The 27,990-nt window shown below is 38.7% G+C and overlaps 1 protein-coding gene across 1 annotated transcript in view; it reads left to right on the top strand.

Annotated features, from left to right (window-relative positions):
* PEX1 (peroxisomal biogenesis factor 1) overlaps nt 1-22,868 on the top strand; it is a 28,881-nt gene extending 6,013 nt beyond the window's left edge. Inside the window, exons 6-24 of the mRNA XM_054991610.1 lie at nt 2,912-3,031; nt 4,622-4,745; nt 5,383-5,492; nt 6,089-6,183; nt 6,564-6,696; nt 7,351-7,447; nt 8,319-8,489; nt 9,473-9,627; nt 11,704-11,893; nt 13,270-13,436; nt 14,828-14,962; nt 15,773-15,837; nt 16,043-16,185; nt 16,265-16,368; nt 17,573-17,749; nt 19,510-19,740; nt 20,306-20,503; nt 20,751-20,881; nt 22,570-22,868. Coding sequence (XP_054847585.1) covers nt 2,912-3,031; nt 4,622-4,745; nt 5,383-5,492; nt 6,089-6,183; nt 6,564-6,696; nt 7,351-7,447; nt 8,319-8,489; nt 9,473-9,627; nt 11,704-11,893; nt 13,270-13,436; nt 14,828-14,962; nt 15,773-15,837; nt 16,043-16,185; nt 16,265-16,368; nt 17,573-17,749; nt 19,510-19,740; nt 20,306-20,503; nt 20,751-20,881; nt 22,570-22,651 — 2,628 coding nt within the window. The 3' untranslated portion in view covers nt 22,652-22,868. The remainder of the gene's footprint in view (nt 1-2,911; nt 3,032-4,621; nt 4,746-5,382; nt 5,493-6,088; nt 6,184-6,563; nt 6,697-7,350; nt 7,448-8,318; nt 8,490-9,472; nt 9,628-11,703; nt 11,894-13,269; nt 13,437-14,827; nt 14,963-15,772; nt 15,838-16,042; nt 16,186-16,264; nt 16,369-17,572; nt 17,750-19,509; nt 19,741-20,305; nt 20,504-20,750; nt 20,882-22,569) is intronic.
* The last annotated feature ends 5,122 nt before the right edge of the window (nt 22,869-27,990 follow it).

Consider the following 27,990-nt stretch of genomic DNA (forward strand, 5'->3'; position numbering starts at 1 on the left):
GCCCACTCTCTGTCATCAACCAATCATATCACTCATCTCTCTCTTTCACCCCCACTCTTCACCTATCTCACCAAACATTTAAAGACACATGCACCCATTTCTTGAAATCATTACAAGTATCTTAAAGATTTTAAGTAAAATGCTGAAAAACAGCTTTCACCATTTTAACCTTGTTTTCTTGGAAATAAGCCCCAGTATTTTTAATAGAAAGTATGTGCAGGATTTGGTATATCTGATCCAAAAATATACCAGAAAAATACTTTGTTAGTATTTTTCAGGTGTATTTTGGAATCTCAACTGTGTCCAATCAGTTGGATGGACAGATGAGCTCCCCTAACAAGGGGAGGCTTGTGCTACTGACTGCAGTTTCAGGGAGATATTTTTTTGGAGTGTGATCCTTCTACTGGGATTCTCTGGTTCTTTTGGGCTTTGTTAGATCTTTTGGGAGGCTTTCGGTCAGTGTTTGCTCTTGTATGCCTGGCTACAGATTCTTTTCTCTCGAGAAAGCATTGGATTCCCCCTCCCCATATGAAACAATGGAGAATAGCTTGGAGTACCTTGTTCAGGGGCCTATAGAACTGGACCCACTGACCCAATCTACTTAAAATTTGGGGGGGGGCCTTTAGAGAACAGGCAGCCCTCACTTCACTGCAATTTTGATGACATTTGCTCCCAAAACAGCCTCATCTCTGGAAAGATTCCCCCCATAGGGAATAATGGACCCAATTAATTTCTGAATCCTGAAATTATAAGATGTCAAATACCCAACTGGTATTTAAGAACCTGAATAGTGGTTCTGACATCTGAATCTGAAAAATACTTTTTTTTTAGTGCATATCCGTACTCAGGAGCCTGGTGTGTTAGGCTGTAGTTTTCAATCCATTTTTTTTCAAAAATTGTTTTAGAATAGTTACATTTATTTCAGTAGGAACTATTTTCTCCAAAACTTTAGAAAAAAACACACACTTTAAAAAAAAATCACATATTTAGTTAGAAACCTAAATTACTGCTTAGGGTATCTTAAAATCTGAAACCTTTCTTAGTTCCTTTATTGATTCCATGGAAGTCTACTTGAGATCACAATCTACAGATTTAATTGTGAATAGTATACTTGAATATTTATTAAATTAAATGTAATAATTTGTTATACTAATAGTGGTTTTGCACTATTAAACTTTTATGTTATGATTGTATGTGGAATCAATAAAACTGAATTGCAAATAACCTAAATAGCTTCAATTTGTTTATAGTTCACTGCTTTTTTAAACGATTGTTGATAAATCAGTTGATACATTAAACTGTAATATAATATAAAGATAAAATAAATTAAACAACTCTTTAAAACAGAAACAGCAGCAGGTAGATTTTTCATCACAGATTACAGAAGCTTCATTTGAAAGACTTTTTTGAACAAAAATGTTTTTAACCTGACTCCAGTAGGAAACGAATGATGAGAGAGTATGTTTGGGGCAACTACTGATCCCCAAAAGATGATTTTCTAAGCATGGCTTCATTGTAGGATGTTAAAAGTGCAGGATGATTAGTACAGGGAAAATACTTATCTTGACCTAGAATATTTAGGACAGTCTTTCATAGAACACATAGCAGTAGTTTGATTTGGAAGTCACTGAGGCATGAATAACAGTAGCCAAGTCCCTGTGTTTCAGTATCAGCTAAAGCTGGGGTGAGGCAGGGTAGGGTGAAGGGAATCACTTTAGGTGGCAGAAGTTTTTGATGTTCTAGAAGCAATGTTGGGTCCAAGAGAACACACAGCTTATGAACCTGACCCCTCATGAAAAGTATAAGGCCATCCAGAACAGGATTTTCTCAGCCAACTGATCCACTGAGCCCCTGCCAATCATATTTTGTCTATATCGAGTTTAAGCTTATTCAGTCTCATCCAGCATTACTGATTCCCAGCACTTGTTCAGGAATGTTATACAGAAGAGGAGGAGCTGGGAATCATTGGCAATCTGATGACACTGAGACCTTATCTCCATACAACTTCTCTGGAGATTTCATGTAGATACAATAAAAATTCTTCAGGGTCTGCATAAGACAGTTGTCATGTGGAGGAACAGCAGTCAGTTATCAACATCTTCTGAGGGCTGTATTTCAGGAAGGGTTAGGGAGTGGTCCTCCTGCCCCAAGATGGCAAGACAACTCGCAAGGGTACTATGATTGATTATGATGGTGTTGAAAATTGCTGAGAGGTCCAGGAGAGTAAAGAGTGTCATACTGCTCTGTTTCTGGAGTAAGTTGTCAGTAAGAGCAACCAAAGTGCTTGAGTTCTAAAACCAGACTGAAATATTAGTCTGAGCATGACAAATGTGGACAAAATAGGTTCCTGCAATTTATAAACAGTCGTGTATGTTTTTAACACCTTGAAAAACTCCTAAATGATTCTGCCCAAATTTTCTGTTTGTAGTCCTACTATGTCAGACATTGTAGCTTTTCTTTTTAGGAAGGGGATGACCTCTGTCTCCTCCATTTTATTATTTAGACCCATCATAGGTTCTCAGGTTGGCTTGCAACAAAATCTAACCTTCAAATTTCTTTCAACAGTCAATGAGGCGAAGCTGCTGGAACCCAAAAATGAGAATGAGACTGAATGAGAAACAGTCTCACAGTGAGAACAGTCAATAGGTGTGCTGTGATTTATATTTTGCTCTTAACCACAGCTGGCAAACATATTCCTGTCTGAGTGATGAGGAAGGATGCTAGTTTCATGAAACATCTCACAAATAAATGTTTTCAGATGCAATTGATTTTTTTTTAAAATAAAGTTATTCTTAAATTTTATAATAATGTAATACAGTAAAAATACCTTAGTGGAATGTGAAGCCTTTTCTAAAATACTCCTAAGGATCTGTATTTTGATACTTCTTAATTTTTCTTACCTGTATTTCAGATACCAGATGGCTTGAGAAAGAAACTACATATAGAAATGCACACAGCTGTTAGAATCACTTCACTGAATTCAGACCCTAAAATTCCAGCATCTCTGAAATTGTTTCCCAAGAGCCCTCTAGTGAGTTTGTGTTCTTAGATTCATGTTTTGCTAAATTGTTTCCAGTGCATATAGCTGAGGAACTTTGTATTGTTTAACCTAATTTATTTCAGAAACATTTTAATCTATGTTTTTTCTTTTCACTAAAATATTTTTGATGGCACATTTTTGTTGTAATTAAGCATCATTTTGTTCTATTACTATTTTGCTGAATAAATTTTTTGATTTCCTTCTGTAGTGTACTGTAAATTAAACCATAGGAAAACTGGTGGATTGGATCCAGTCTCCCTCTTCTGATCTGCTTGCACGAGAGTGAGGAGCAATTTCCTCCCATTCCCTTTTCCCGCTTCAGATCCCCATTTTGTATCCTCATTGTTGCCAGTAGTCTGTGAGCAAAGTGTGCTGTTCTTTGTATCGAACTCTATAAGATCACAAAATATTTTCTTCTGGTGCTTATTCGCAGACCATTTTCCAATTAATATTTTTATCTGATTTGTATACATGTGTCTATATGGTTTTGTGAACAGATGGGGAATGAATAGATCTCAATTATTTTTTCAGTCAGTTTTGGCTGAAGTTGGTACTTCTGCTATTGTTTATGTATTTTATTTCATTTTTAGACTGACCTATCCTAAGGTAATATATACCTGATTAAGATTTAATAGCTTTATACCCATTATATGGTTTGCACACATATGCGCGTTCATAGAAAGGTGTTGGTGTGGAAAAATTCTTGTGCCACACTGTTCGTTCTTTCTAGAGTATAAACTAAGACCCTTTTGTCATTTCCCATTATGATAAGATGGTAAAATAGTAAGAAAGTGCAGGTATTCTATTTTAAAAAGAGATGATCCATGTCCTGAAAGGCTCAATCTTCTTTTACAACTAAGTAGGAAAAAGTTGCCAGAAAATCCTGTCCCTTGATGTGCAAAGGCATGTATACAGGCAGTGCCACTGGATGCCTTATCGTTGTTTTTCTTCCTGATCACAAGCCGCAGTGGCAGTACTTGAAATGAGAGATTCTTAGTAAGAGATGGGAAGAAAATTCCTTCAAAGAGGGAGTGCAAAAGGATAGGGAATATTGAATTGGATAGGTCTGAGTGGTTCAATATTATTGCCACTATCTGATCTCAAAATGTTTTATGTGCAATAGTAATACCATTGGTGACCTAAACCTCCATTGTGATAGGATTGCCAACAGGCCTGGAGAAAAAGTTGTGTTCCTATAATAGTAGTTTACTGGGATGTTATTTTTCAGATGATGTTATTTATGTCCATGCAGTGTAAAGTTTCACCTTCCCATTTCTAAATATTAAGTCTCTATTAAAGGGGCAGGACATTTTTTCCAGGGCTGATGAAAAACCTATTATATAATCCCTTGAGTACTATCACATTTTAAATTTTATCATTTTTCATTTCAACATTGCCTTTCCTTGTGAACCAAAACAAAACAAAAGTCAAACATTACATATTTTTGAGATAATTGCTAAAGCGTCAGACAGCAAAATGGCCTCGATTGCACTTTGTCCCTTGGATCCCCTGTTTATGAATAAATATGTCTTGAGCAAAAGTTTTTTTAGGATAACAGATCCTTGTTTCCTTTCTTTTTAGAATAAAGATATCCATGAAGATGACATTAAAAATGCCTTTAATATATGGCTGGAGGATTACAGTACGACCGTGCTTCCCTTGATAATAGAAGATAAAAGTGAAATACAGTTAGCTCTTAAAGATAGTAAGCTAAATTGAGTCCTCAGTTGCAATTATGATTGTATTGCTAGCTGATTTTGAATGTTTCTTTGTGTTATTTACTTTTTTAAAATACTATTCAATGGTTAAAGAATTGTTAGTTGATTAATCATTGGCTGTCAGACCAGATAATTGATTATTAACTTTTTGCATTTAAATACATTTGCATAGTACCAAACATTGAGTACACTTTTTTAGACATTGAAGGCAGTGAGAGGTAATTTACAGTGTAATAAATTGTGAACGCCCAAGCAGAGTTATACCTTGTACTTAAAAGGAGTAATTCTCCTTAGGATTGTGCTGAAACACTACTCATCAGTCATCCCTTTTAAAAGGAAAAGGGTCTTGTAGTAGAGTAACCTAAAACATAAAATACTTACATAGTCTCAAATACATAAAGAAGTTTACTCTCAGCTTCACTCCATTCCATCATATTTGGTCCCTACCAGCTAATCAGTTAATGCTTTAGTTATCAAATCAGTATATTAACTTATAGCCTGCTGTCTCAAAAAGTGCTTTTATAAATTTGTCACACTTCTTGTGCACTATATTTGATTAATTCAGTATATGTTACAGAATTCTAAAATCACAAGCAAGTTAATGTATCCATTGTGTTTTGAAAGGCATGGAAGATTTTGTCCTCAGTATAATCACTACACCAGATACCGAAGAAGATAAATCAACAAATACGTTCTTCTTGAGTCCCAGTTTGTTGCAGAAAGCAAATATACAAGTAAGTATTGCTTATTAAAGGTATCCAGTAACTTAAATTATAATGCATAAGAATTGGGTAAAGATTCTGATATATAAATTCCACCACAGCTTCATCTTCAAGGTTCATGATATACAGAGATTTTCCTCTTATAGCTGTCTTATTTTTTTTTAAGTATACTACTACTTACTCAGTTCTCTACAAGTATTTTTAGTGACAACTTGTATCTTTTATGTAAAAATGACAGATCAAAGCATGAGGAGTTTACAAGGGTTTGACACCCAATGAAATGTGAAAACAATGCAGTATTTCATATGAAATCTCATTAATTTGGTAGTGCAACAAGTTGTTTTCCTGTCCTAAGTGCATCCACATATCTAGCCAAGAGATGATTACATTATGCTCCTATGCTTTTTGAGAGAGAGGTTTTCTTTCGTCTGACTGTAACTGTATTGTTGCCTATTCCAGTGTTAAATTAATACATAATAGCAACCTGGTTTTTTACCAGAGTATATGGATTGTAGTTTTCCCCCCTGAGCCATTCCAGAAGGGGATTTGGCCTTCCTCTTATGAGAGCTCACTCAACTTCTGAATAATGATTATCTTGCTTTGTGCAGGTCATGATACATCCTGTGACTTCAGTAACCAATGGCGGCAGTGCAGAATCGTCTTGTGACCAGCTTCTTCCATGGATGAGTCTGAACTGTTTAGGGTGAGATGTTTTTATAGTATCACAAATTTGAACAATAATAAAGCTGTGAAAATTTAAATAGGTTTTTTTTTAACATGCACAGTTTCAAAAATGTTGAACATCCTGAGAATCAACAACTCTGTAGCCAAAGAGAGAAATAGTTTTGACCAGAACCTGGAATCTTACTCTTGTCATTATTTAAGTACATGTTTAATTTCACTGAGCCAAAAATAAATTAGATAGGAATCGAGCAGTAGTATGTATGTATGCATTTCTCAAGAATAAGATTAATATGCAAAAATATGCATAACAGACTGTTTGAAGATAGCATTATCACATAACTAGTCTTAATTTTATATTAGGTGAAAAGGCATTCAATTTTGTTAAATCTTGTTTTTCAGAGGAATAGATAAACTAGGATTATCCTCATTTAAGCATATATCGCACAGCCTTTTGGGGCGACCACTTTCTCGAAAGCTAGCCACTGTATCTGTAGGGCTGCGCAGTGGTGGTGTTCTGATTACTGGAGCAAAGGTGAATGTTTACATTTTTATCAACATCTAAGCACCTAAGAAAGCCCCTGGTTTCTGTCATTAATCTGTTTGGTATGTCCAAACACTCATTTTTCATTTGCTCTGTGAAATTAACTACAAATTAAATGATACCTTGAATTATACAAGTTATTCCTCCTGCTACTTTAGAATGATATTCAGTAATACATTTTAGTGGTTTATGCAACCTTTTAAGGTGCGCATATATAGTCAGTAAGCATATTCTCCCCCTCTTTTCTGTATTCCATTTCTGTGATAGTTTACTGTCTGTGGTAATTAACTGTCTGAGTGTATTGAGGGAAATTAAAGGTTTCTGGTTGTCCTTTGGTACCATGAACCTGGCAGTAAACAAATAGGTGCAGTAGGTTGTAATGCAGCTGCAATTAACAACAGAATTTGGATGGACAAAAATATCTAGTGCCTGCCGCTGCTTGGTCAGGTGAATCCTCTGCTGAAGGTACTGCCACATGGCTCCAGGTATTCAAGACTCCTGTATATTTCTTAGTTGTGTGCAACAAATTCCTGGTGCCTTTTATCCTTTGAGTGTTCCTTCAGAGAAAAAGGAATCCATAGAAAAAACAGAGTAGCAGTTTCTTTCATTCATTTTAAAAGATTTTACTCCCGGTTTATTTTATAGGGAAGTGGCAAGTCAACTTTAGCAAAGGCCCTCTGCAGAGAAGCATTTGATAGACTGGATGCTCACGTGGAAGTAATTGACTGTAAAGCTTTAAGAGGTATGAGTACAGTTTATGTCCCTTGTGCTGAATGTGTCAGCATACAAAGTACCTTATTATTCTTATAATTTCTAAAATTTCAACTACTACTGTAAGAATTAAGTTAGGATCAGAAAAAACTCTTTTACTCAAGGCCATTCCATGAGGGTCATGATTTAGAAGGGTTTCAGGATTTTCACATCTTAAATCTTGCAACAGTTATACTATGTGCTAGTGTGTTATTAGCTGATGTTCTTTTGTTTTAAGAATCTCCTTCATGAACAGTATAGCCTTTCTCTTTCTCTCTCTCTCTCTCTCTCTCTCTCTGCTCTCCCAACTGGAGAATATTTAACTTTTCAGTTTGTGGCTACTATGTTTCTATGATATAATTTTTTGTCTCTTAGGGGGGGTCTCTGCTTTTTATCCCATTTATTAATAATAATAATAATAATAATAATAATAATAATAAATATTCCAACCTCTCTTGGTGTCCACTGCAGTGGATAGAATAGTTCCCTTGCCTTTCCCTTTGGTGTCCATATTGTAATGTGAGGAGATGCAACTTAATATTTATATAGCTCCTTAGATTGTTTAGAATGCTTCACATACATGAGTCCTGTAAGGTAGTTCAGTATTAGCCCCATATTGCAGAGGTGTGTAAAGGGCTTGAGGTTGGACTAGATGACTCTAGAGGTCCCTTCCAACCCTATGATTCTATGAGGTTGAAATCAGTGGGCAATCCTAAGAAATAATTTCATAATAGGGTTTCTGGTGTAACTAGAATGTGGGATAGGATCATATAAATTCAGCTGATACTCATAATCTTGCAAAATCATATTGGAAGCTGCATAATTTCATCTCTGTATCTTGTTACAGTATGTTTTTGTTTTAGGGAAAAGATTAGAAAACATACGGAAGAAACTGGAAGAGGCTTTTCTGGAGGCAGTTTGGAGACAACCATCAGTTATTCTGTTAGATGATCTTGATCACATGGTTGGGGTTCCGCTTACACCAGAGCAGGAGAACAGTCCTGAAGCAGTGCAGGGCACTCGCCTAGCTCATGGTAATAGCTTGCCTCTGGTCTGTTTTTTGTTTTTAAAACTGCCCCTTATCAACTGTTCCATGATTTCTTATATCTAAATCTTTTTATATCTGATTACTAGTGCCTGGATATTTTTGTTGTTCTTCCAATAGTTCATCAGTGTAAAATTTCAAATGCCTCTTAAATCAACAGTAATAAATATAGATTGGGTCTGCAAGTTATATATTCAAAATCTGCCATTGTGTAGATTTCTGTTCTTTAGTCTGTAGTTGTAATAGGTTTACAGTGAAATCCTAAGCAGAATTACTCCAGCCTAGGCCCATTAGCTGTCTTATGTGTACAATTGTTTGTGTACATAAGATGTTCCTAGCTCTATCTGTTCTTGTAGAAGTCAGTGATACAATTCAGCTCTAGTATGGAACCAGCTTTTGTCAGCTGTCACAGGAAACTGCACAATCCAGTGCCCTATGTTGTTAGTAAATAACACAATAAACAGAGTTCCTCTTGCAAACTAGAAGTTTGCCACATTCCCGTTTCCACTACAGTTTGGGAAAGCTACTCTTGAGGGTTGGAGCACTCTTGGGAGCAGTATGGGATGATGCACAGAGCAGTAGACATAGGAAGTGGGGGTTGGCAGGAATTTTCTCCTGCCTTGCAAGAACTTTTGCTGTTATGCCAGTTCTCCCTTCCCATTGTAGGGAAGTCGCTTGTGGTTTCCTGGATCCAATGTAGTGTGTTTTGTTTCTGTTTTTGTTGTAGAGGTAAGATTCTGTCTTACGGAGTATAACTTGTTTTAGATATAGTAGAGAATTATGTTTTCTACATAGGTCTGTATTCTGTTGACATACAACATAAACCAAAGTTACTGTATTGAAACAAACTATACATCGAAAAAGATTGTTACATTTCTGTAAAATGTAAGGAAAATAGATGCAGGTGCTATTTTATGTGGTCATCAGTGTGTTGATGGTTAAAAGCTGAGCTAATTTAGTTTTCATTTCCAGTATTGAAAGATGTGATAAAAGACGCTATTTCCAACTGCAGCTTGATTACACTAATTGCCACAAGTCTCTCTGAACAGTTGCTACATTCTTCCATAATTTCTGCCCAAGGAATTCACATATTTCAATGCTTCCAACATATCCAGGCTCCAAATCAGGTAAATGTAACATAATTTGGACTAAGCTACCTCTCTTAGAAGTTACTTAAAGTCAGCTAGATTTTTAAAAATAATTTGAGGTCAGTGTGTAAAAACATGTAGTAAAGTGTTTGTAACTGTACTCTCAAATAAAGACACAAGAGATTACTGTACAGATCATCCCCTACTTTTATGTGCAAGTTGCTGCTAACAGGTAGCCTCTCACGTATATCAGCATTGTAGCTAACTTCATTTATCTAAACCTGCATGTCCAAACTGTACCAAGAGATATTGCACCCAATCTCTCTCATCCCATATATTGCAAAGCAACTAAAGGGCTAGTTGATGCTGCTCAGCACTATGCCTTCCCCAATTTGTGTGGCTGCTTCAGCCAGTGCTGGACTGGCTTTGGAACAATTCTTCCACAGATGCCTCAGGGTGTTTGCTAAATAACCCAACTATGGTCCAGCAACCTGGGTTATTCCTCTTTCTGCAGGGTTGATCTGTCTTGACTCTCTTTGCATTACTTGCAGACAAGTCAGCCTGGCAGACCTTTTCATAGATCGGCCATATAGGTATCGAAGCCTTCAGTTCAGAAGTGAACACTATCTTCCTCGTACAAATGTGGCTATATAATCACCCCCATTGGCCATCACTATCCATTGCAAATCCCTATTTGCTATGTAATAAGCCAGTTCATGTTTTGCAGCCTTAAAAGCACTTTTCCAAACCCTTCTCTATAACAGTTCTGTCCAAACAATGACCATGCCTGGCCCTTTTAGTGGTGGGCAGGAGCAACCTGCATCTTCCTGCTCTGCTTACCAAATATCAGTTCAGGACTGTAACCCACATGGCTTTGGTCAGTGCTGGGTTGTCTCCTAGGAACTTTTGGACTTATGCCTGTAGGTCAGGTAACATGATCAGGTAACAGCTTACTCTGTGCCTTTCTTTAGCTGGTGGGGCAGACCATTTGACTGCCCTGCTGCTGGATGATGGCCTTGATCCTAGCAACCAAACCATGGATAAATAAAGCGATTTATTGCTTTATTAATAACAAATATACTACATTGTTGAAAACTGAAAAGAATGAAAGGGGAGGTGATGAACTACCTCGCTCTTAAACCAACCACTGGTCCACATCCAGCAAAACTTGCCTTGGCTTGAATTAATAATCCTGTTATTCGATGGTGCACAACATCCCATAATTAAGTACAGATAGCTTTTAAGTAAGAAAAATAAAGATTAATGAGAAAGGGTGAGGGGATCAGCTCGTGCTGATTCTCATGCTACAGTGGTAACCAAATTAAAGAAGTGTGTAAGTTATTGGAGTGGATAACCCAAGTCCCCTAGACTGAATGCAATCCATTCAAAATCTCAAACATGAGTTGGTACTCTAGGAAAAAGGGAGGAGGGTTGCTGATAGCCTTCATGGATAGCTTAAACATATACTGTCTCTCTGCTGCCCACCTCTGGGTAAGCGCCTCCACTGACAACCAGTATGCAGTCAGATGGACCTCTTCAGTCTAGCAATGGCTGCTCTGCTCCCTTCTTCTCCTTCCGCTCAAACAAGCCAATTCCCATAGACCACAAAGCGCACATCCCTTCTTCAGTTTCCTTTGTCTTACTCATACCCAGTGCTTTCCATACCACTTTTTCTTACTTTCAAAATCAACCCTTTCTCACTCCTACATTGTAGCCTTCACTCCAAGAAAACAGGTCAGGCTCTGAATAGTCATTCCAAGGCAGGGGAGGGGATCCGCAGCTGAGATGGATACATATTTTGACCAGTTTATGGCAAACATGCGCTTTGGAGAGGTCCAGCCACATAAATCAGTCCTCCAAATGCTTCCTCTGGTTGGCTGGCCTACCTAGACCCTGTCGAAATAGAAGCCTCACATTCTGCATGAAAATTCAACAGACACAATGTGTTCTTCTTGCTTGAAAGCAGGAAAAGAAGTTACTGTGATCAGCTTTCAGATTTGTGGTTGACACATCATTTTTTCAGAATTAGTCTTTTTGAAGGGCTTTAAAATGTATTTATTGTTCCATTCCTTATTGGTGGATAACAGATAAAGATGTCATGTGTTCTGTTTCCAGGGGCAAAGATGTGAAATACTTAATTCCATAATGAAAAATAAACTTAATTCCAATCTGGATAGATTGTGTGATCTTGATCTTCATCAGATTGCCAAGGAAACAGAAGGATTTGTAGCTAGAGATTTGACCATGTTAGTTGATCGTGCCATACATTCATTTGTTTCTAGTAGCAGACCTTGCAAAAAAGAAGGTAAGTACTGTTATTTTGATTTTACTCAGTAACTTTTTTTCTGATATGGATCAAATAAAGGGCTAATAGTAATAGAAAATTAGAATGCTAAATAGAAGGCTAGTTGAGAGTGCTAATTTTGTAAGATGCCAATAAGAGGGCACAGCAGTTATTACAGAACTAACTTTAGTACTCTGAGGGTTATGTTAATGTAACGTTCTTCAGCACTGGATTACTACCTAGACACATAGCTAGTATTATTCAGAATGGTTTATTATTGGAGGAAAATGTCATAGGGTGGTGATGATGTTTGTTTGGCATAAAGAAAAATGTGGAAAATTATGGAAAATTATAAATTAAAAAGTAATAAATTAAATTAAAAAGTATACATTAAAAAGTAATTAAAGTAAAATGTATTATTGGAAATCAAAGCAACATTAATTGGATTTACTGTGCATACCAAGCATGTGAGCAAGTGCAAGTGCATTGACATCCTGTGATCTAGGATGGTTTGGGATTAGTTGGGTAGATCTTTGCACTCAGTGCATTTTCATATGATTTCCTTTTCCTTTTGTGGCCTGGTGGATTTACAAGTGCTCTGGCTTGAGAGCAAACAGATGGGTAGGCTACAGGTAGACAAGAAGCTGCTGGTCTGGGGCAGAAGGCCAAAAGTTTAGGGTACAGAGATCAAACCGGGTGGCCTGTCACAGCAGCATTGCCCATATTGAAGAATGTAGCTTTCCTGAAAGCCTTTCTAGTTACTGGTAGCCCCAGGCTGGTATCCTTAGGCAAGGAGCTTTATGAACAATTACATGAGCATCTAGGTTGGGATTTCCTGCTGTTTTCTGGTAGCACAGGCACTGGGGAAGCCAGTGCCTAATCTGCAGGGTTTGCTGTTCAACCCTGTGGCACATGTCAGGATTACTTCGTGTGCCTTATTATGTTGGTCAATAATACGTTTAGTGTATGCCACAGAGACATCATCTGTTTATATTCACCGGTACTAAAGGCAGAGGGAGCAGCAGTTTAGGCTTTGCACCTAGTACTTAGTAGTTTTGGGTTTATAGGTGGAATTTTACACTCATACATTTAGGTAGGGATCCCTGGTCCTACTGATGTCTTGCTGTTACTGTCCCCTCACCCCAACCATGTTCTCTTTTCACCTACAGTTGCAATGAGTCCCTTTAGGAGCTGAATATGTTGGGTCTCTTCCTGCTTTGATTGTACCAGTGCAGTGGCTCTTGCAATTATGACTGTGTTTGCCTTATACATGGAATCATAGTATCAGGCCATTAAACTTTGAATAGGCTTCATTGGCATGACTGATTTAGGAGGTACTTAGGATCATTTGTTTGTAAAAGAAAAAGGGATTTTTTCAGTCTTTTCCACTTTAACAGATCTGATTCTATCAACATCAGACTTTCAAAAAGCTTTAAAAGGTTTCACTCCAACATCTTTGAGAAATGTTAACTTTCATAAACCTCAGGACTTTGGCTGGGATAGGATTGGTGGTCTTAAGGAAATACAGCAGATATTGATGGATACTATCCAATTACCAGCAAAGGTACTTGTCCTTTTTGAAACTATAGTTACTTTTCCTAATGTTGTAGTTGCCAGTACTAGATATTAGCTAATTTTACATTCTTTTATACCTTTATTCTAGTACTTAGGTATCAGTTGCTTAATTTAAAATGGAAACAGGTACATATGTGCAAGAATCTCTTCTCTCATTCAAGATGGGATTGAAGGAGTTTTAGGAGAGGGGAAGGAAATAGTAGCAGTACATTAAGAAATCTCAGGCTGACCTTAGGGATTATGAGTGTAACTGAGAAGCAGCAACCATATGAAATTGAGACAGGACAGTTCACAAAGTAACCTGGATTCTTGTGAAAGCTAGAGACTGCATAATTTGAGATCGATGAGAGCAAAACTAATGAATGCATGAGTGGGAGAAAGGAATGAATCCATGCATTGGACATAAATGGGGAAATGCAGTCCTTGTATATTACCAACTCCATCCAATTTTTAACCTTCAGTTTCGTGGGGTAAGTATTGCAGCTACTGATTCTGAACATGTAAGTTGTGTTTCCTTGTTGCATCCAACATGAAGTGGAACAGGGGCGCCCATGGCAGGGAGCAAGTATAGAGCGCTTAGTTTGGATCATTGCTGCATATACCCAAACAGGGTAAACTGAGGCTTGCCTGTGTTTTCCAGTAAATGTTCAGACATACCAGAGGAGCATATGAAGCTCATAAAAATAGCTTTACACATACTTACATTAGTAACATCTCAAAAGCATAGCCTTAGAAATACATCAAGGACCTATTTTTAAAGGAGAAGCAAAGGACTGGCTGCACTGCAGTTTGAATTCTGCCAGAAAGTGACATTGGAAAGCATTGGGTTGTATGAATGCTGTTGCCTAGGTAGTGGATTTTCCCAGTGTTGCCTGGGTGAAAGAGGGAGAAGGAATGATTTCATCTGCTTTCTTCCTCCTTACTTCATCCCTTGCCCTGAGTGGCTATTTGGCTTTGTGGAACCTGTGGCTTCTGGCATCATCTTTATGGGGGTAAAAAAGACTATTGTGGGAAGGGGTACATAGGAAAAATCTACACCTGTCAGTGTTTGGTTTCTTTGCCAGCCATTGACTAGGTTCAACTTGTTATGTCTATTTACTTTGTGGCACCCCTTTCTCACTGAGACTGAAAGTGAAGCTTTCTGACCTTGGGCAAGCCATATATTCGTAGCCTAATTATTTCACAGGGTTGTTGTGAGGATAAAATGGAGGAGAGGAAAATGATGCAGGCTGCTTTGGGTCTCCACTGGGGAGAAATGTGGGGTATAAATGAAGTGAATAAATACAGTCTTACCAAAGATTAACAATAGTTTGAGTACTTCTGTGCTATGTTTTATTAAGATATATATGTTTGAAAGCAGATTACTTTGTATATTTTCAGTATCCAGAATTATTTGCAAATCTGCCCATACGACACAGAACAGGAATTTTATTATATGGGGCACCAGGAACAGGAAAAACGTTATTAGCAGGAGTAGTCGCACGAGAGAGTGGAATGAATTTTATCAGCATCAAGGTAATAGACTGTGATTTTTCAGACTTAGTTGTAGTAGCTGAAAGTACTAATAAATGCATTATATAGATCTTTATCCAGTGAAATTATGTCTTTTACATATATTTAATGGTCTTTTAAATACATTTTCTTTCATGGATCTCATGTCAGACCCTTCAAATTGCATTTAAGACTAGTAGACATAGATACCTTGTGTCTGATCATCTGTCAATTATGATCCAACTAGACGGCCAGAAAGAATAAAGTCCAATATGCGAAATGCCAAAACCAAACAGTCTTCTGATCCCTTGCAGCAACCATAGAAAAATTGGTCAGCTATTTGCCTTCCCATCTTTAGACCTAATTTTGCTTGGCAAATGGAATAAATTGTCTGCAGCTAATGTTGGTGAACTAAAGAAACACACATTTTGTCATTAGTTTTCTCTTAGTTAGAAGATGTGCTCTTACATAGGTTTCTTATTTTTTATAATAAATTGTCCCCGTGTACTTCCTTAATAAGGAGTCTCAACATGGTCTCAGTAGAACTTATGAAAAAAACAGCCAGTTTCCTGTTCAGAATACAATAGAATTCTTTATTTATGATAAAGGATTCTCTTGTATTTATGATTATGGCCTTGGCTCTTTGTATATTTTTCCCACTTTTAAAAAGCATTTTTGGCCATGTTCAAAATGTCCAATTACTGCAACAGCATCAGTGAACTTCTTTTAGTTATCATGTGCTATCCCATTGGCCTTAGATTCTTCTACTTCTTAATAAATATGAATCAAATGGTTTGATTTGTTAAGAGTGCAGTTTATCTTTGTGTTTTGCAGGGACCAGAACTCCTTAGCAAATACATTGGAGCAAGTGAACAAGCTGTTCGAGACGTATTTAACAGGTTGGCTCCTTTGTGGTCTTGCTGATAGATTGTTTTCATGATCAGTGCTGAAAATAGCTATTTGGATCTACTAGAGATTAACACGAACAAACCATGCCTAGTCATGTGTGTCAAGAGGTGTGAAATAGCAAGACTTGCTGATATCACATGTTTAGTTTTGGCAAAGTCATTTCATTCTTTCAGTCATAATTGTGTTGCATTGCAGAGCACAGGCAGCCAAACCTTGCATACTATTCTTTGATGAATTTGATTCCCTTGCTCCTCGTCGAGGTCATGATAACACTGGAGTAACTGACCGAGTTGTTAATCAACTGCTGACTCAGTTAGATGGAGTAGAAAGCTTAGAAGGTAATGATTTAGTTGTTATTCCCTCTTCCAGGAAAAAAAGTTTGGCAAGTGTGTTAATAAAATTCTTACTTTTTCTAAGGAGTTTATGTACTAGCAGCCACTAGTCGTCCTGATTTGATTGACCCAGCTCTTTTGAGGCCTGGTCGGCTGGATAAGTGTTTGTATTGCCCACCTCCTGATCAGGTAAAGAAACAAAACACTGTACCAGAAATGAAAAGTTTTTTTAAAAAGCTAAATAAAATGGATCTGAGCCATTGCTGTGTGATTTCTGATCATTTCTGCTGCACCTGTGATTGACATACTGCATAAACATAAGCCTGGAATTCTTTGTCATGCTGAATCAGATCCAAGTTCAAAATAGACAAAACTAAGAATAGTACAGAATTTACTATTATGACTGGTGGAACATAACAAGAAATCTTGACTTCTGTGCAAATTAAAAATTTCAAGGTTCTTTTTTTCATTGACGGGTTATTTTGAAATTGCTTAGGTCTCATAGTTGAGACATTTTTGTAAATCATATTTTATTGGTATTGAAACATAATACCACACCATTAAAGCAAAGACAGAGAGAGTGCACATGTGCACATCCACTTCAGAAGGGACACTTCAGAATTTTTGTACCAGAGAAATGAAGTTCAAGGAAATCCCAGTGCTGAGAATAAATTCTGCAGAGCATTATTATGAACATGTTCTCAAATTCATGTTTTTATAAGAGCTTGGGGGGTAGGAGTGAAGCATAAATGGCTATCTGAAAGTGATCGGAAGGCCCAATGAGTTTTTTTCCCTCTCTATGCCTGTATTTCAAAAGTGTCATCAGAGGGTTCAACCAGTTTCCCTCTAACATTAGAATACAAATTTATGCATTTATTTATTGTTGCTATTTATAGTCTGCCTTTCTCACTGAGACTCAAGGCATATTACACGAGTAACAGTGAAATCCTAAGGGCTTAGACCGGAGTAACTCAGTTTAGGATTTCATTGTATATTAATACACTCATGGAACAGCCAATGAACAATTCAGTAGGATTTGGATTGTAGGAATGTGGAACCAACCAGGAATATAAACAGAAATGAAGCAAAACATTATTATTAATATGACATGTTACTCAATGCAAAAATTACATCAGAGGATCCTATTTACAACAGACAGTACAAATGATACAAAATAGTATAGACCACAGTCCCTAACTCTTTACCTAACTATCTTCCCATTTGGAAACAGATTGTTTACTTCACTGAGTCCTGTCACATGCTTGTTTAGATTTATTAGTATCTCTTTCCCTAGATCATTTGAACTTAATGGAAAAATACAAGACACTATTCAGCCTACCTAAAGGCAAGAAACCCATATTTTAGTAATGGGGGTTATTTTTAATTTTCTTAGACTTCCCGATTTGAAATTTTAAAAGCACTGAGCCAGTCTCTTCCTCTGGCACATGATGTCGATTTTCATCATTTGGCGGCGAAAACTGAGTATTTCACAGGAGCAGACCTAAAAGCTTTATTGTACAATGCCCAGTTAGAGGCAGTGCATGCCAGTTTGGGCTCAGCCTTGCCCCATGTAAGTATATTGAAATGTAAAGAGTTTCCTTATATACTGTTTTGCTAATCCCAAACTCCAAGGGTGCTTCAAAACTATGACTCTTGTGCTACTCAAGGAATCCTTTTCTGAAGTCTTCTGCAAGCAGAATTTATATTATTCCAAACAGTTCTTTATATTGTTTGTATTGGGTAGCCATACTAGTCTGTAGCAGCAGAACAAAATTTGAGTCCAGTTGCACCTTACAGAAAAACAAAATCTTCCAGGATATAAGCTTTTGTGAGTCAAAGCTTATATCCTGGAAAATATTGGTGTTTAAGGTGCAACTGGACTTGAATTTTGTTTCAGCCCTTAATATAGACTCCTCTTTAAAAAAAAATACGGCAATGCCTTTCCCCTTGGATAAAATGATACTATCTTTACATGGAAGTCAAGTCAATAAACTGTGTTCAGCAGAAGTCCTCTCTACGGTTGTCCCATTACATTTTGTTAATTCTCTTATTTGTTTTACAGCATGGCTATGAATACTTTTGATTCTCTGTGCTCAACTTCCTGCTTGCTCACAGTGGCATACCTGAATAGATCCTTAAGCAGTGCCTGTAATTATATAGCAGAAAAGAAAATTAATGAAGAATTGCTTTCTCTGCAAAGACAGTAATTAAAACACCCTCCCCCAAAGAAATGATTAAGATCCAGTCAAAATGCTTTGTGAAGAACAGGAAATAATTAATTAGACTGAGAATCATAAGCTCCTGAAAAATTGTTGGTCCTAGTGCCCAGGTAATAGTGTTCAATAACATCCCTTAATGTTCATTCCCCTCTCCCCTTGTGACTCTACAGTTCAAAAATTTGGGGCATAAGCTTTTGTAATAATATGAATAACAAGCTGAAGTCCACCAGATGCGTGAAGTGTTAACATTCAGTTGACAGATTTAATTCAGAGCTAAGAAGGAAGGGTGTGAGTGGAGACGATTATTACAAAGAGAGGAAGGCCTAATATGCCAGGAAAAATTCTGCCCACTGAATATAATACTTCATGTATCTGGCAAAATGGGCTCTAGCTCACAAAAGCTTTATGCCACAATACATTTGTTAGTCTTGCAGGTGCCACCAGACCCTTTGTTTTGGCTGCACCAGACTAACAGAGGTACCTTTCTGAAATCTCTCCAGAAATATTATTTGAAGTATATTTAAAATGTTAAATTTCTAAACCAAGTGGGTTGTTAATCATCTGGGCCACAGTCCTCACTGTTTCTTGCATATTGTTAAAATAATCTCATTTTCTTTTTTCAATCTAGTCTTTGCTAACTGATGCTTCCAGTGTTGGAGCACTTGTCCCAGACCAGGATCATTCCTGTAGTTTGTGGCCCCCATAAGCACAGTTTCTGCAATTGCCACTAAGGGTATTTGCATGGCTGAGGGGTGAGATCAGGGCATGTTCTTGTCTATATTCTCATTTCTTATGATGTTTTCCCATCCGAATGTTTAAATTGTGCGAAAGCCATCAGCGGACTTGTGCTAGTAAAAAAGGGAGGGTGGGGCTGTTTCTCAACCACTTTACCCTCTGCTTCAGGACCTTCAACTGTGTGACCATTTGTTCACATAGGTCACACAGTCCCAGGTCGAAAGGATCTACAGGGAGGGGAGAGGAATGTGGGGAAAATCACCGCCTTCTTCTGCTGACACATCACTGGATCCAAGTCATCCTATCTTTGATTGGAAGTTATTAGAAAAATACACTAACAGTGGCTACTCTTTGTAATTTTGTTATTTTTGTCCAGGACATAGGTTCTAGTTCAGACAGTGATCTTAGTCTGTCTTCAATGGTATTCTTAAACCAAAGCAGTGGGTCAGATGATTCTGCTGGAGATGGAGAAGGAGGGATGGAACAATCTCTGGTTTCCCTTGAAATGTCTGAGTTGCTTCCTGAAGATCCAAGGTCCAACATATATCGACTTTATTTTGGAAGCTCCTATGAATCAGAGCTTGGCAATGGAACTCCATCAGAAATGGTGACCAGTTGCTTTTCCTTAAGTGATATTTTATGGTCAGAAGAAAACATTGATTTCTAGTAACATTTAAATGCTTCAGCATCTGTATCAACTGCTAGATGTTAAGATCTGGATTAATAAAATGATTTATGGACTGTCTATTCGTACGTCAGGTCATTCCCACCTATGTTCTTCCATATAACTTCCCTTAGAGAAGAACAAAGGAAAGGAGGAGTGAAGGTTAACTGCAAAACACAGTATTTGTATCTTTTGTAGGAAAACTGTACATAAACAAAGAGGAGCTATGTACTTTAGAAGTAAAATGATGTCTTACGGAGAATCCCATAATTACTATCAAAGATCAGCAGAATATTTAAAAATGAAACATTTTGTTCATACTTAGTTTTCATTTTACAAATAACTTGCCTGATTGATGAAGTGCATCCTGAAGGTGGTCACGTTGGATAAATCACTATAGATAATGTATCTGTTGCTCTGATGATTTTTATTGAAGTTTTTGCTATAATTACAGTTTTGCTGTTTAGAATCATTATTGCATCTTTTTTCCTCCTCTTTGTTGCTATAGAGTTCTCAGTGTTTCTCTGGACCAAACTCCATAAATCAGGATTTGACCAGTCTATCTTTGAAGGATTTAGTATCGTCTCATCCCCTTGTGTTAAGAACAGCCTTACAGGAAGGTTACCAAGAACTTAATCAAGAACAAATAGAACAACTCAGGGCTGAAATCAGTGCTATCAAGGCCAACTACAGAAACAAAAATGGAGTATGGACTAATTTAATTCCTGTTTATTCTTTATACAGTTGTTTTTTTATAAATCTTCAGTATGGTGACAGTGCTCCTTTGTTAGACTGTGCTGCATCTGCTATTACAATCTCCTGGAATCCTGTTTCAAATAGCAAGCACACAGTCAGAAAATTCTTTTTATTTACAGTGTGATTTGCTTAAATGTGCTTAAAGTACTGAAAGTATTTTCCTGCTTCTTAGTAATCTCTATGGTTGGTTTTTTTAGGAGGAAGTCACTCCAAGTCAGTCGGGATCAATCAAGAACACTTTAAGTATTACTCAGTCTCACCTAATCTCTGCACTTGGAAACACAAAGCCATCTATTAGTCAGGACGACTGGAATCATTTCGCTGAACTGTAAGTGTATCGTTATAAAGGAAATCACGTGTGCTTTTTATTCTGAAAATTTGTCCTTGGATGTTCTTGAAAAGTAGCTATTTTAATGTGTCATAGCAAAAACAGAAAGTATTTTAAGTACTGTAAGTACAAATTACTAAATGGCACGATAAAGGTGAGGGCATGTATTCAAGGCCTCATTGTGGACATCTACAGCTTAAGAGACCAATTTTATTTTTTATAAATTCACATATGCTAACTCTAGCATAGAGCAACTTTATTAAAATCAGAGCTATTTCTCAAATGAATGGAAAATCTTACAGATATAATAGTTTAACAAAATACTCTTTGATCATCATGGTTTATCTTCATAACCAGTTGGAGCATTATTAACATCTGAGGGCCAAGCTAGAAGTGACGAATTACACTTGAATGGCAAGTGAATAGACTCACATGTATTCCTCCCTGTTCACTTGTGCTCCACGCAATTGTGTGGAGCGCAAGTGAACAGGGAGGAATACATGTGAGTCTGTTCACTTGCCATTCAAGTGTAATTCATCACTGCTAGCTTGGCCCCAAGTTGAAAATCTTGCAATGAGGTTTGAAGTTTGGAGATGTAATACAAAAAGTGAGCTAATACAGGAATATTGCAAGTATGTGCTATGACAACATGCATATATTTGACTGAACATTTCATAAGTAGTAAGTACTCCTAAAATACCTGGGTTTTTCGCAAATTAATTTATAGTTTTTATTAAAGTATTTTGATGGTAGAACATAAACTTTTAATCTAAGCAGCAGTGGCCAATGAAGTGGTGTATTGTGAATGAATACTATTGCTGAACAGTGCTTTAGGGGAGGAGATCCCCATATTATTACCAGTGGACATAGTGAAGCAAACTTGGAGAAATTGAGTCAGCACAATGCAGGTGTGATCTCATCAGATCTCAGAAGCTAAGCAGAATGAGCCTTGGTTAGTAATTGGGTGGGAGATCTCCAGTGAAGACCAGGGTTGCATAGGCAGGCAGTGGCAAACCTCTGTTAGTCTCTTGCCTTGAAAACCCCACCAAGGGTCGCCAGAAGTCAGCTATGACTTGAGGGCACTCTCCTCCACCACCAGTGCAGGTGTACAGCTGCTAGCTAGCGAGCAGCACCCATATGAGCTGATGACATTATTGGCCCATGCCCATGTGGAAGGCTTTTGTCTTTTAGCTAAACAGCCTGCTCTGCCTTTATTGTCTCTATGTAAAGCTTAGGCATCAGCAGTGAGCCATCCACCATTTCAGTTACCATTCACCAGTGACAGCCATTTATTACCACTGCACAACCTACTGCTGCTTTCAAGACATCCCTGTTTCACTCTAAGCTTGCCAGTTTTTACTACACTTGGCAAAATGTTCCTTCCTTCTTGAGACTTCTTAGGAGTTAAGTGATTTTAAGGCTTGAGAGCAGGTTACTGGCTGTGATGGCAGGAAGATTTTAATTCTGATTTTATTCTTAATGTTATTTAGATTCAACTTTTCTGTTTTTGGCAAGCTGCCCTGATTTTTAATGAATGAAGGAGGCATATAGTTAATGAATATAAATAATAATAATAAATGTATGTGTATGCCCTAATAAATTTAAGATGTCACAGTATTTCTGGTTTCTCAGCAACTCAGATCTATAAAGGCATGTAGGTTTATTAATATACTTTTATTGTTTTTCAGCTATGACCATTTTCAGAATCCAAAGAGGAAAGGGCCCACTGGAGCAACTTTCACACCAGGACAAAAAGTGACATTGGCTTAATCACTGTTAATGTGAACAAGATCACTGAGTAATTTTTGCAGTAAAGTGTGTAAATTATTAAATCATATTAAAGTGTATATACAAAGTTCGGTATGTTAATTCTATGATGAGAAATAATTTCTTTGAAATTAATTTTAATTATTGCAAAATGTTTTACATAATTTTAATTTTTGAATTATGTCTTCCTACCAATCTACAATTAAAATGTTTGAGATAATATTGGCTATTTCATATTTAAATTGTGAATAAGGAGATATTCATAATCCAAGGATTGCTTTGTTACTAGTCATTAAATCCAACTTTTCAGGCAATCCCTTTGTATCATGTGACCAGATCTGAACACATAATGTGTTCCAGTTCATTGTACTTCATTTCTTCTCTGAATAATCTTATCTGAAGGAAGGGATTTTAGGTTTAAAATATTTACCACTTCTAAACAATAAATAGTATTATTTTATCTATTCTTTGCCCATATATACATTACCAGATACTGCACAAAAAACATTTCATTATTGACCACCTGATGTACTGCTGAATAGCTGTCATAAGCACTGAGAGTCTCTAACAGGAGTTAGATATCTTAGTAGTGGTGGTGTCACGCTCAGGGGCTGGGCTCGCTGGAGGTGCGTAGTGGGCGCATTGGCTTATGAGTAGTCAGGCAGCCCGGGGTCACACACGAATAATAATAATCAGCTGGTGGGAGTGCAGCCAGAAGACAAGCCAAGGTCATAAGCCGCAAGTTCAGTCCAAGGGAAAGCGGGCAAAAGAGAGAGTCCAGTAACTAAGCCAAGGTCAGAGTCCGGAGGTTTAATCCAGAGGAGGCAAGGGACAAGGCAAGATACATGGCAAGGACACAGGCTTCCAGGTGCCAGGCTCAGGTGACTGGGAGTGGCAAGCTATGTTGCTTCCACGCCAAGTCTTTTTATCTGCTCTGGTTAAGAGGCTAGGGCTCAGGTGTCTCCTCTGGGCCTGATTGCACCACCTCGCTCTTGGAGCTCAATCCCGCCCTGTGCTGAGCTTGTAATAGTGTGCTCCAATGCTGTTCCCAAACCACTGCCCTTGCGTGGTTCCTCCTCCTTGCAGCTGGCTTAGGTGGCTCAGTCCTCCCTGATGACAGGGTTTCCCATGCTCTGTATGAGCTCTCTCCCATTGGCTTCTTCCGAGGTCTCTGGCTGTAGTACTCAGCGCTCTGTTGACAGCTCAGCTGGGGCGGCAGCTGACTCTGCTGCCAGTTTCTCTGATGTAGAGGCTTGCTCTGCCAGCTCCTCGTCCTCTGAAGAGGATTCAAGGGCGGGTAGTAAGGTATCGGGCCGAGGCAGGGCCATGACAGGTAGTATTTTTAAAACTAATTTATATTTGAAAGAACAGGTGCACTGAAATTATTTGTCTTCATTAATCTGATGGAATAAATTTCAAGAGTAAATTGTACACATCCATGAGCATGTCTATTTTAGTAGGATGAACAATGGAGATCTAATGGTCATTATTATTCCTAATATCTAGTGGTGTCCTGACTTGGATAGCCCAGGTGATCCTGGTCTCATCAGATCTCAGAAGCTAAACAAGATTGGCCTTGGTTAGTAATTTGATGGGTAACTTCTAAGGAAGACAAGGGTTGCTATGCAGAGGCAGACAATTGCAAACTGTTAGTCACCATAAGTCAGCTATGACTTGAAGGCACTCACCACCACCACAAGTATAGCTCATCTCTCAAATGTATATAACAGTGATAAATTATCTTAAAATATACTACAACTATTCAATAGTCGTCTAATTCAGTAGAATACATTTCCGATATAAATTGTGCAAATCCATAAGCATGGGCCACCAGGCAGTATCAACTGAAACTGTATTTTCTTCGCAAAATCCTGGTTATCCTTAGACTCTCAGGCAAAATATGAGGTTTTCAGAACTCGAGTACCTTATGGAGAAGGGCTGAGTTTTATTTTGCAAACGAGATAAACTAGAAATCCACAATGTGGATTAATATTTTAAAACAGCCAAGAGCTATTAAGATTATATATGCTGATCGCTTTCAGAGCAGGACAAATTAAATATAAAACACTAAGGAGACATCTTTCCTATTTATAATACATTAATAAAATAATATGGTTGCATTGCTAATGTCATAACTATACTATAACTATCTTAGAGAAGTACAGTTACCATCATGTTAACTACGTATTCTTGAGGCTTTATCAAATGTGCTGTTCATTACTTCTCCAGCCATGGTTTTCTCTTCATATGTGAAAATGATATACTAGCAGGGCTCATTTTGAGGGCGAATGCACCGGAACGGCGTTCCAACAGTTCCCCCAAGTCAGGTGGGCCTACCAAGTCAGGTGGGCAGTTAAGCCTCGATTGGGAATGAAATGGCCCGAATCCGGGCCAAAACATCCTGGATTGGGTCGGTGCCATTTTCGGCAATTTGGGCCATTTTCGTCCTGGTTAAGGGCTGACACGGCCCGGATCGGGACCAAAATGGCCTGGATCAGGTCAGTGCTGGGTGGGGGAACCCTCCCCTGCCTGGCACCAACCCAGTCCCAGCCGTTTCAACCCTGATCCAGGCCAAAACAGGTCGAAAATGGCCGTTTTCGGCCTGGATCGTGGCCGAAGCAGCCCGGATCGGGTCAGTGCCGGGTGGGGGGATTTGGGGCCCATTTTGGACTGGAACATGGACAAAATGACCTGGATCGGATCGGTGCCGGGTAGGTGAAGCCCCCCCGCCTAGCACCGAACCGGTCCTGGCCATTACGGCCCCGATCCACACGGCCATTTTGGGCCCAGATTGGGGCTAAAGGGGCCTGGATTGGAGCCAAAGGGGCCTGGATCGGGTCGATGCCGAGCAGGGGAAGCCTCCCCTGCCTGGCACCAACCTGGTCCTGGCTCTTTCGGCCCTGATCCAGGCCAAAACGCCTGAATCTGGTCGGTGTCAGGTGGGGGAAGCCTCCCTTGCCTGGCAACAACCTGGCCCCAATTGTTTCGGTCCCAATCCGGGCCCAAAAGGGCCATTTTCAGCCCTTTGGGGCCCTGTTGGGCTGGAATCAGGGCCAAAATAGCCTGGACCTGGTCAGTGCCAGGCAGGGGAGGGTTCCCCCACCTGGCTCCAACTCGAACTGGGCCGTTTCAGCCCTGATTGAGGCCTGAAAGGCCCAAAATTGTCACTTTTGGCCATTTTGGGGCCTAAATGTCTGGGATTGGGTCAGTGCTGGGTGGAGGAAGCTTCCCACCCAGCACTGACCCAATCTCGGCCATTTCAGCCCTGATCCGGGCTGAAACGTGCCCAAAGTGGCCCTTTTCGTCCATTTTGGCCCCATTCCCACTGAGATCGGGGCCGGAATGGCCAGGATTGGGTTGGTGCTGGGTGGAGAAACCCTCCCCTCTCCGGCACTGACCTGGTCCTGGCTGTTTCGGCCCTGATCCGGGCCCAAACACGGCCCAAATGGCTCTTTTTGGCCATTTGGAGCCCATTTCGGCCAGGATCTGGACCAAAACCACCAGGATTGGGTCGGTGCCTGGTGGGGGACCCCTCCCCTGTCCATCACTGACCCAATCTAGGCTGTCTTGGGCCCAATCCAGGCCAAAATGTACCCAAAATGGTTATTTTGGGCCTGGATTGGGGCCAAAGGGGCCCTGATTGGGCCACTGCCAGGTGGGGGAACACTCCCCTGTCTGGCAGCAGCCAAATCCTGGCCATTTCAGCCTGATCAATGGGTGTGGCATATGCTAATGAGTTATGCTAATGAGTTCCTGCAGCTTTTTCTACTAAATGACCCCTGCTTACTAGAGAGAACATCCCACTGAAAAGCAACTTTTCAGTAGTGTGTTTCCACAATGTATTGCACTATTACATGAGCACCTCTGGGCATAAGTGGTGTTGCACTAATACATGGCTTCCATCCATTGTCTGTCTGTGAAAGTATCCCATAGTTTACTTACTGCAAAGCAGAACAAACCCTCTAGTTAATCCAGATAGCTAAATTAGGTAGGTTTAAAACATTTAGAAAATGCATGTCTGTGCAAAACAATTACAATTGTGCCTATTGGATGCCCCAGATTTCTTTTCATCATCTCTAAAGGGTGAACAAATTAAGTTAAACCTTTAGACAACCTCACAAAGGGGTGGGAGTGGCCACTGTTAATAATGACAGTAAACAGAACACAGAGTATATATCCTTATTTCAATAGCCAGTCAATTAGTTCCGTACAACAGCATCATGTTTCTTCTGTCTCTGAAGCAGTAGTCTGTAAAAATCCCATTACTAATGCTCTCTATCAGGCTTTGCCCGTGTGATATATTAAACCCAGAATTCAGTTTATTAAAGTGTTTATTTCAGACTGTAAATGCTAACAACCTAAGAGATATTTTCCTTTCACTCATCTGATGGCATCTGCCCTGTCAAATGCTACTCTTCTCAACTGACATATCCAATAGACCCTGAGTGGCCTTTCCATGATTAACTGCTAATCTTTCACAAGATTTTTTGTTTGTAGAATCATGCAGCAAATTTGTCAAAATAAAACAAAATCAAAAGACTTTTAAAAAGGACATTCTGTTTTTTGGAAGAGAACTAAATACAAAGCACTCTGGGCTTCCAGTAGTCTGTCTTTCAAAACAGTTTGCTTTACACTGGCATCTTCTGGAATAGCTTTTATATGATGAACAGCTGATAAACCTCTTTGCATTTTTCAGTGACCTAAAAGTGCAATGGAGGAATTCACCTTAATAAAGTAACCCAAACTATTGATAGAACTGATATATATCTGTTGTAATAGTGTTTAGCAGTTAGTGTTAGCATTTGTTTGAATTACATCATACCATGCAATGATTTATGAAAAATTAGTTCTCAGTAATGTGTAACTATCTATTAATAGATGTCCTTAATTCCATTGGCTGTAATCTGACTGGATACTTTGCAGTGTGTGTAATTTGGCACTAATGATTTGCCATATAGCTAAGATAAACTGATGCGTACTATAATATTTTAAAACTGAGAGACAGAGCTATTTAAATAGGCAGATTTGCAAGTATCTACTAAGTATCCATTGTTGTTCCTATGCAACATCAATCTTGGAGTGGCTGTGGGATGTTTTATTTGCATACTTTTGATTTTATTTCTCACATTGCTGTCCCTTGCCTAAGCAACTGTAAGCCTCAAATAGTGGATCCCCCACAGAGAGCCAGTTTGGTATAGTGGTTAAGAGCACAGGACTCTAATCTGGAGAACTGGGTTTGATTCCCCACTCCTTCACTTGAAGCCAACTGGGTGACCTTAGGTCCATCACAGCTCTTCCAGAGCTCCCTCAGCCCCACCCATCTCACAGGGTGATTGTTGTGG

The sequence above is a fragment of the Eublepharis macularius genome, chromosome 11, assembly GCF_028583425.1.
Source record: "Eublepharis macularius isolate TG4126 chromosome 11, MPM_Emac_v1.0, whole genome shotgun sequence".
Taxonomy (NCBI): Eukaryota; Metazoa; Chordata; class Lepidosauria; order Squamata; family Eublepharidae; genus Eublepharis; species Eublepharis macularius.